The following is a 10,458-nucleotide window of genomic DNA, read 5'->3' as shown; positions in this document are numbered from 1 at the left end:
CTTCCAATTGCCATCTCCTCACCCCCGAACCTTCTAATGTCACGCCCATCCATCCTCCACCCCAGGGGTGTGGTTTGCTTGTCATTCCTGGAGGTGGGGTGAAACGTTTGGCTCGGTGGTTTTTAAGGACGTCAATTCTTTTTTATTACCGGTCTTGTAAATGCAAAAACATCGGAAAAGGTCACAGGGGCCAATCACATACTGGGAGAAATTGGCTTGACACCGTACCTAATTTAACACAGCAAAACCCCCTGTGTGGTGACAACATTTAAGCTCACAATTGCCTTGATTTACATCGAGATGTCTCCGACATGTCCATGAACCATACCACCCCATGCAATCCTTCCTTTTCTATGAAATTCTTCCACCTACCCCACAAACATACAATATTATGGATCCTCCACCTCCACTCTGCTCCCCCCCTTCCATTTTTCTGTTCCCTTTTCCTGTCATGTTTAAAGTACATTGCTGCCATTGATCTGTTGTTTGTCTTGAAAAGTAGCTTGTGTTACTGATCTCAAAAGTTGTTTTTTGGTTCACGAGTCAGTAAGTGACCACTATATTCGTTCTGGGTGTCTGTCTGTTGGATTCGCTATATATGCTAGATATCCCTTATTGTCGGGTTTTCCGTCTGTCTGTCTGTGTGTATGTGTGTCTGCAACGCGAGGCTCCACAGCACGAACCAGCAAACTGATTTCGATGAAACTTTGCCAAAAAGTGCCATATGGTCTGGGAATGTGCGCGTTTGAATTCCGTTGCCCAGCAACAACCCTTTGCGGTGCAGTGGCTGAAAAACCACGTACAGTATTTTCAATACTTGTCCTTCAGTTTTGAATGTAGAGAAACGAGACTTCGGGATTAAACACTTCGAGATATTTAGAAAATTTTACTTGAGCCGATTTTTGATTGAGGTTTTATTTTTCAAATGGTAGTCCTTCAAAAATCGGGTGTCTATTCACCGTCATTTTTTATGAGGGGCTTCGGAAAGTAGGGGGAGCTTCGGGAAAGTGGACGTTGATGAAAAGTGGGAGTGGCGTAGGAAAGTGGGTGTGGCTTATGAAAAATATTGTGTGGCTCAGGTGTGGTCAAACAAGAGCATCGAGAGAAGTTTATCTGTGTGTGTGTGTGTGTGTGTGTGTGTGTGTGTGTGTGTGTGTGTGTGTGTGTGTGTGTGTGTGTGTGTGTGTGTGTGTGTGTGTGTGTGTGTGTGTGTGTGTGTGTGTGTGTGTGTGTGTGTGTGTGTGTGTGTGTGTGTGTGTGTCCCCAACGCGAGGCTCCACAGCACAAACCAGCAAACCGATTATTTTTCAAATGGTCGTCCTTCAAAAATAGGGTGTCTATTTACCGTCATTTTTTATGAGGAGTGCCAGTTGGCAAAATACACAATAGGAAAAATCTTGCCATGCAGAGGAACAATTGTATGTGAACAAATACGTCTTGGCAATGAATCTTCGTCAGTGGATAGGTCAGAATCAAAAGCATCGTATCTACCGCTTCGATCCTCGCTAATCCCTTGTCGCCTACCGGCTTGTCTGTCTCTCTGTCTGTCCCGAGCGTAGCTCCGTGGGTTTTGCTCCGATCCTGATAAAATTTGGGTGGGAGGTTTATATCATGATCTCGTTGTGTTTTCCTGAGAATGGGCTTGCTGCGCCCATTATGGGCGGAGCCACGCCCAAAAAACGTGTTTTTCGGGGGTAGCCGGTTTCAAGTTACATCTTCTCCGAGAGGGTTTGTCGAATCTGGCAGGGGTTTCGGTGTTTGGTTAGCCCAATGGCACCTGCATAGCCCCACAGAGCTCAATTTTCATTTTCTTCCCAAGGTCATATCAAGGTCACAAGGTCATGAACTTGGAAAATGTCAAAAATCAAGAAATTGGGCATCAAGCTCCTCGGGTCTTCAACTGTTTCGAATGAAAGTTGGTATGCAAGTATAGCTCTTCGAGTACTACAACTTTCATCATTTACGTTTTTCCCCGATTCATGCCATAAAAAATAAAAAAGGTGAACTACGTTTAGGATTTCGCAATTCGTGGTCGATTTGTGGTGCTCTTTGATGACTACAACTTTCATCATTTACTTTTTTCCCGATTCTCGCCAGTTTGCCCGTGGTGTCTCCTCGAAGGTCAAAAAATAAAAAAGGCGAACCGTGTATATTGCTTGTGAACCATCGCCGTCTCCAGATTTGTTCTGTTTTAAAATGTAATCATTTTTGTCATGAAAGACCGCCATCGAAGTGGCTCTTCTTTTACGAAGGTCATGAGATTCTTGAGAATCGACGTCGTAGGTCATGTGGTGTGGTAGCCGTGTTGGAAAAAAGAGGTTCATTGTTTTTCCTATCTCAGAAACCCCTCAATGGAAAAAATTGAAACTTGACACATGTCAAGTACTCCACGTGAATCACATGTGATTTTTGACATCATCGGTGGCTTCGTTCTGACATCACAATTGCATATCTTCTTCCTCTTTCGGCTTGCTCCCGTTAGGGGTCGCCACAGCGGACCAACCGTCTCCATTTCGCTCTATCCTCCACATCTTCCATTGACACTCCAACCACCCGCATGTCCGCCCTCACCGCATCCATGAACCTCTTCTTTGGCCTTCCTCTTCTCCTCCTGCCTGGCAGCTCCATCTTCAACATCCTTCTCCCGATATACTCCGTTTCCCTCCTGTGCACATGTCCAAACCATCTCAATCTCGCCTCTCTCACTTTCCTACCTGTGCTGTCCCTCTAATATACTCATTTCTTATCCTATCCATCCTCGTCACTCCCAACGAGAATCGCAGCATCTTTAACTCTGCCACCTCCAGCTCTGCTTCCTGTCTTTTTGTTAGCGCCACCGCCTCCAAACCATACAACATAGCTGGTCTCACTACCGTCTTGTCCATTCTTTTTGCAAACTCTACCACCATTTGCCCTTCCACATTTCTCTTGTTGAGACCGTACCTCCCCATCACCTCCTCATCCTCTTTATTCCCTTCCCCAACATGTCCATTGAAATCTGCTCCAATCACCACTCTTTCATCCTTGGATACACTCTCCACCACTTCATCTAACTCACTCCAGAAATCTTCTTTATATTTCATCTCACACCCCATATGTGGGGCATATGCACTGATGACATTCATCATCACCCCTTCAATTTCCAACTTCACACTCATCACTCGGTCAGACACCCTCCTCACCTCCAATACCCTCTTGACATGATCTTCCTTCAGGATTATCCCAACACCATTTCTCCTCCCATCCACACCATGGTAGAACAGTTTGAAACCACCTCCAATGCTCCTCGCCTTACTCCCCATCCACTTGGTCTCTTGTACACACAGTATGTCCACCTTTCTTCTCTCCATCATATCAGCCAACTCTCGCCCTTTGCCAGTCATCGTCCCAACATTCAGAGTTCCAACTCTCACCTCCACACTTCTACCCTTCCCCCTCTCCCACTGCCTCCGGACTCGCCTTCCCCGTCTCCTTCTCCTCCTTCGCCCAGCAGTAGCACAATTTCCACTGGTACCCTGCTGACCACCGGTACCGGTGGCGGTCGTTGGTAACCCGGGCCTCGACCGATCCGGTATGGAAATTCGTTTTGTTGTCCGCATAATGATTTGGCATAGGTTTTTACGCCGGATGCCCTTCCTGACGCAACCCTGGTCGCCTCTTACGACACACGGATATGGTACACCTATTCTAACCGGGGCATACACCGGGCCCAGTACAACTGGTGCTCATTTCGCCGACCTCGGAAGGATGGCAGGCTGAGTTAACCCCCTGGTGTTTTCGACTTGGTTTATATATATATATATATATATATATATGTTTATATATATATATATATATATATATATATACACACATACATACACATACACATTATACATACATATATTAATTCAGTGTCCCAACGGGGCTTGAACTCAGGACCTCTTGGGTCCCAAGCCACTGCCCTTACCACTGCGCCAACACCAGGCTTATTGACATCACAATTGCATATGTGCAACGCTTTATCCGATCAGGATGAAAAAAATTTCAGGGTCATCTTGGGCTAAATTTCAACTCGACCAAGGCATGGTTGAGCAGGCCAAAAAAACATGGTGGCTTCACACCCAGCAATATAAACCAGGATGCACCGAAAGACCCCATCAATGGCGAGGTGGCAGAGGATGTGCTTGATAAAATATATGATTAAATAAGGCCCTTAATTATCTTCAAAAGGGTTGTTTTAATTAACCCAAACACCCAATTTTCACTCGTGCACTTCCTTGGAGTTCTCTTGGTATGCATGGAAAATTTCTGGCTGCTCTTTTCATGGTTTTGGAGTTATGAAGGTGACGGACACAGACACACACATTTATTGGTATAGATTTTGTATCTGGGTTCAGAGGTTTAAATCAAACTTGGTGCAGGTCTGTATAATAATGATTATGTAATGTTGGCGGAGTCATATCTGGCGACATCGTAGTCCGCCCTTCTAGTTAGGTCGTCTCTACCGAGATGACCTAATAAAGCCGGACCAAATGTCCGTCCGTCAATTTTTCTCTCCGATCTTAATGAAACTTAGTATGTGGGTCGAGGTCGATGAGTGTTGCACAACGATATAACTTTTGTCCGGGGTCAAGGTCACGAGGTCACGTAAGTTCTAAAAATCGCCATTTTCAAAACCTACCTCGTCTGCCATTCTACAAGATATTCGGCAACTGTTTATTGATTATGACAGTAAAAAATATTATCTTGTATCTGACGGACAGATTTTTGAATTTCCGTCCCGTTTGGCCACCACTTAACCTGGAAGATGGTCAAAAACACCTCCCGGTACAAAGAAAACTTTTTACTTCCGATATTGATGAAATTTGGTATGTGGGCAGAGGTCGATGAGTGATACCCAACGACATATTTTGTCCCGGATTCGACGTCAAGGTCACGAGGTCACGAGGTCACGAAAGTTGTGAAAGTCGCCATTTTCAAAACCTATCGAGTCTGTCATTTTAGGAGATATCTGGTTACGGTTCATCGATTATGATAGTAAAAAACATTATAGAGATGACCGTCACCCCCACACTGGGGTAATTTTTTCTCTTTGTGTTCTCCCACAAAAGTATTGTCGTGACTGCTGGTTGAGATCAAACAAAAGTGGCTTCACATTTAACATTGGCGGAGGCATGTCCATACACTTGTTTGTGTCAGAAGATTTTTGTATGAAAGGATTCCCCAAATTTTACCCAAATAAATGATCCCCATCCCCTCCCTGTTCTCGTCAATGCTACTACGACACCACCTGCTGGCAAGCAGGGTTGAACAAGCCCTGCCACTTGGCCGACCTGCCCTTTTCAGGGATGGGCAGAGTGGTCAAGGTGGGTAGCACACCTAATATTTCCGATGGTCCACTGCTCTTGAACAGCTGGCCACTGATTAATTTGTGATGGGGGCATACCAAGCAGTGCGTGCCAACAGTGGGTGAAGTAGTCTCCTCAAGTATAAGGGGCCTCTGCAGATTCCCATAATCACCCACCCAGGTGAGGGTTCTCAAGTAAACCTTAACCGTGTGTCACTTCCGCTGGCTGCAGAGAGGAATGGTGTAGCATAAGGCCAGATCGGCATCCCGGCGAAACCCACCCAAACCTTCCTCGAGCGCTGGCCAGTGGTTCCCTGTGCCGAAGATGTCAGGTTACCATCGAATGAGGTAGAAGATGCCCAATTGGTGGGAAGTATATGAGGCAAGGTCTCACGAATAATGTGCCCATTAAGTGATTCCCAGGTGCATAACCTTGTGGACCTCGGTGATCCAGGAACCTCTGGCAGGGCACAGTTCAGTGACATCTCTGAGCACTATCCACCACTGCAAGTCTTTGCTGTATTCCACTAAACGACATCTGGTACTAACCAATCCCTGAAGAGGAAATGCCCAATCCCTGTGATCGAAGACAATTGAGGAGTCGAAGCCTTGATGAGTCTATGCAGAACCCAGCCACCGAGGGTTAAACATAAAGCTCCCCGTTGTCCACCCAATCTAGGTCTTTTTTTTTTTTTTTAAACCTGTGAGGGAGGATTCTGCTGGGGCACCCAACAGGACTTCCTGATGCACCCAACGCACTGCAAAAATCTCTTCAAGAAAGATTCCCTCTCTTGAGATGCTTCTCGGTTGAGAATTGACCACATGATTGCTTGACCGTCCCCCTCATAGGTTTGCACAACTGCAAGTGACTAGGTCCAAGTCATCCCCTCAGATGTGAAGGGCTGAAGCCCTTAAACCCCGTGGGAGTGTCAACAAGGTGCCAAAAAGTTCATCTTACAGATTTTGTTGTTGACCAGGCCAACCACAGGTGGATGAGACAGAGGATTGGCCAGGACAGGGGAGCCACCTCTGCCTCGTGGCCTCTTCTGCATCTGATGATTAAAAAGGCTGGGTCTCAAGTCAAAAACCCTGATTTGGATCATCCAGGTCAGCATACCAATCCCATCGACAAGCCCCTGCCCTTCCAAATGCCTGAGATGTCGAGCGGCGGCAGTCCTTGAAAGGGTGGGCACCTGTGCCCTTCCTCGGTTTACCTTGGAGTAAGGTGGGCTCCCTGTCCCGAAGGGCTTCTCCACCACCAGGGGTGGCAACTGCCTGGCTTTTGGAGGTGGGAGGGTGGGTGGGGGGGGGATGGATTTGGCCATAGGAGGGGTGGAGGCTTGACCATGGGCTGGCTCGAGTTGGTTAAGCAGGAATCGGGTTTGTGTTTAATTATGTGTTTAATCTGGAATAACCTAAAATGTGTTTAATCATGGTTTGATGGAATAGCCACAATAATTTTATTTGATATGAATGAGAGAATATTTTTTTCTTTCTTTTGTAATATAATGACATCATTAATGACGTTGGCAAATTCAAGATTTGTGTCCTTTCAACCAGCCTGGCACACTCGAATCCACTCCGATTGTCACGAAATTTGCCAATAATATATTGGACACCCAGATAGATGCCCATATACCTCATATTTTCCATTATCTTGCTCTATATATGCACGGTTATGACGTTATATTACGTTATGAAGTCATATTATGACGTCATATGAAAGCCCGAAACTATGTAATGAAACCAATTGAAACGGCGGAAGACCCAAAACATTCAATGATGAAAAATCATCAATCGTAAAAAGAATTGAAGAAACTAGTACTATGGAAGGAATCAAGTAACGTAATAATCAAGATTGTCCTTGTCAGCCGTCAGTCTTGTTTACCAAAATTCACCCCGATTGGCAGGGAACTTTGAACAATTGTTGATTGATCTATGGCAATCGGAGTTCCCAGATCGAGATTGGGCCTATACTCTGACTCTATAGAGTTGACCTCCGCCTCGTACGCTGATGGTTTATGCGAATGAGACCAGCTTGCTCAATCATTCAAAAATGATAAAATATCTTCGTGTGCATGGAGGAGCAGCCGTAATACATCGCGTACTTTACCGCGAATATTTTTGGCACCAACTTCCACAAGATCAGGGCATACCATGGGCAGTGGACATCTAGTATAGATGTACGCGAGTTTAGTGTCCTTGTAGTACGAACGATGACACTAATGACACTTGACACGAATAGAGTTGAACCAGACTGATAAACATTTAAATATCATGGACACTTACTGTGACAATCCGTTCCACTTGTTAGGCCAGGATGTCGTGACACGATAGTATCAAATTTTGGCAAATTTTCATATTTCTCGAGGGACATGAATAAAAAATTAAATTTTCTTCCCTCCAAATGGTTGTCAGATAAATATTTGAGCATGATTGCTCATAGACTTGTGAAGTCAGCATGATTCATCTATTTTATCTATTTTAATGTCCAAATACTTAAAACATTCACTCACCTCAATATTTCAGCAATAATTCCAGAATTCCATAATCGTCACGTAATGGCGGACAAGAAAAAAATCTCCCTTTAACTATTGAGGGAGATTGAGGCAAACCTGTATTTTTCCTGCAAAGAAGGTCATGACAGAAATGTATCATTTGGGGTAGGAGATTTCAAATTCAATGATTCAGCTAAAATTGTATTGTGTATAATATTGATTGTCACGTAATGGCGGACAAATTTGAAATTTTGAAACGCGTGGTTAGTGAGCGGTATTTAATCAAAATATGTCTATAATGTTTGTAAAATTAGATATGATTATTGTTGGTAAAATGAGCATCTCAGCCACTTTCAGCACACTTCACAGAATAGCAGGCACTTTTATTTTTTCATCCCTGAATTGGCATTCAAAGTGAAACTTGGGTAAATTTCACTCTATCACATGCCACTCAGCCAATTTTTGATTGATTTCCAAACTGTAACTTATGTTCTGGAAAGTAAAGTTCACTCTTTCTGTTGAAATAAACTTTTCAAAACCAAGTTCCAATGACGAATATCAGATAAATTAAACAACATCTGAAAATCTAAAAATGAAACTGGAAATATGACTGCTTTTTCAGCTGATAGCATTTAACGTACATGAATCTTAGGATCCTGACATCTGACGGTCATTAAAATATACATGTTTTTTTTATAGATTTTTCAATGCTCTCACTGACTGAGGGTTTCAAGAAAGCTAGTTTACTCGTATTTGTTTGTTTACTGTTATTTAAATACAAGCATTGGAACAGGGTGGCTCCCACTTAAGGCCCAGTCACACCTTGACGTTTTAGCCAGCATTGGCAACGTATCAAAATGTATGTAAAACGCTGGCTTACGCTGGACTTTTGATGTTTTTTTTTAAAGATTCGGATGTATTCATAACGAGTTGGTTGTATGCATAACATATTGGTAACGGACACAGAACGTTTCGTTGTCTTATAGATAACTTGTACCAACGAATGCTTCACCTGTTGTCGGCGTTCACAACCTATGCCCAACGATAGTCTTATGCATCGTGCGCTGCACGTATTGCCGACGATCACGTGGCGTAGCCTATTAAAAGGCTGCCGCACAATGATTTAAATCATAACCGCCGGAGAAATGAAAGTGTCAACATCGCAGTCACACCTTGGCGATCTTGCCATCGTATGCCGACCTCTGAAAAATGCGTTAAACGCTGGCGCACGTCGAATACGGTATGGGTAAGTTTGGTATACGTGAATAGAACGCTAAAGTACGCGATCGTACCTCGGAGTAAGTGGAGTCAGTCTTGTACTTTTAAACGTGATAAACATTTTACGATGTACTTGCCGTATGCCTGACATGTTCCGCATGCGATGGGAATAAGTTGTACGCACGATATGCGATTGTTGGCACATTTCGACAAATGTTACTTGTAAGTTTCTCATAAGTTGAAATGCGTCAATGTAATTGTTAGCGTCAGTGTTCCAGACTCCCTGGTTTTTTTTTTTTTCTTCGGTATGACTGTGATGTTGACACTTCGATTTCCAGTGCGGTTGTAATATAATATAATTAATAGGCTGCCGCTCAACGATTTAAATCATAACCGCACGAAAAATCGAAGTGTCAACATGACCGTCATACTGAAGAAAAAAAAACCCCAAAAAACCAGGGAGTCTGGAACACTGACGCTAACCATTACATTGACGTGTTTCGACTTATGGGTATCTGACAAGTAACGTGTGTCAACGATCGCGTAACGTGCCTTCAACACGTTACTCATAGGTTAGAAATAAGTTTCGGGTATGCTAAACATTACCTCGACGTGTTTTGACTTATGATTAACTTACAATTAACGTGTGTCAATGATTGCATAACGTGCCTACAACTTATGGCCAGCGTAGCGGAACTCGTGAGTCATACGCTGGCATAAGTCGTAAAATTTCAAGCATGCTAAAATTTGAGGACAACCGCAAAGTACAACGATGAAAGCCAGCGTACTACGACGTATGGCAGTGTTTTTCAGCGTGCTCTCAATGTTTCCAAAACTTATCCATTACGTATTCGACGTGTGCCAGCGTTTTTAGACAAATTTTTCAAAAATTGGCATAAGCTGGCTAAAACGTCAAGGTGTGACTTGGCCTTTAGCTGCGACAGGCCATAAATATATATATATATATTTTTTTTCATCCCTCAGGTCATCGGTGCAAAGATTGTGACGAGTGCTCGCAGCCCTGGTTCCCGCTGCTATGGTTTTATTACCATGACCACAAGCGAGGAAGCGACGCTGTGCATGAGTAGCCTGCACCGTACAGAATTGCATGGCCATATGATATCTGTGGAAAAAGTGAGCATTTCATTTATTTTGGAATTGCTTTAATTGTGAAGGCTTAACTGGAAAGCTTTCTCCATTTTTAACCTTTATCATATCGTTGCTCTCATAACAAAAGTGCCCAAGTCATTTTTTTTTCAGTTTTGAGAAAAACACAAAAAACTGCAGCAATTCTTCATCAACGAATATTTATTCACTATTTCTTGTGCACAGAGTTGTTAATGGAAGCGAAATGAAACACAAATTTTGTTGCTCGTTGTTATTACGTTATTGCTATAGATGACTGAGGCAGAA

At 43.6% G+C, this 10,458-nt stretch overlaps 1 protein-coding gene across 6 annotated transcripts in view; it reads left to right on the top strand.

Annotated features, from left to right (window-relative positions):
- The window catches only part of SLTM (SAFB like transcription modulator), a 156,222-nt gene that overhangs the window by 96,802 nt on the left and 48,962 nt on the right, over positions 1–10,458 (top strand). For all 6 annotated transcript variants that reach the window (XM_085875349.1, XM_085875348.1, XM_085875345.1 and 3 more), the window contains one exon: positions 10,030–10,179. In XM_085875349.1, coding sequence (XP_085731475.1) covers positions 10,030–10,179 — 150 coding nt within the window. The remainder of the gene's footprint in view (positions 1–10,029; positions 10,180–10,458) is intronic.

This window comes from Eptatretus burgeri, chromosome 3 (assembly GCF_056783735.1).
Source record: "Eptatretus burgeri isolate ZD-2024b chromosome 3, Ebu_testis_v1, whole genome shotgun sequence".
NCBI classification, from domain to species: Eukaryota; Metazoa; Chordata; class Myxini; order Myxiniformes; family Myxinidae; genus Eptatretus; species Eptatretus burgeri.
This window is presented reverse-complemented; position numbering and strand designations above follow the sequence as displayed.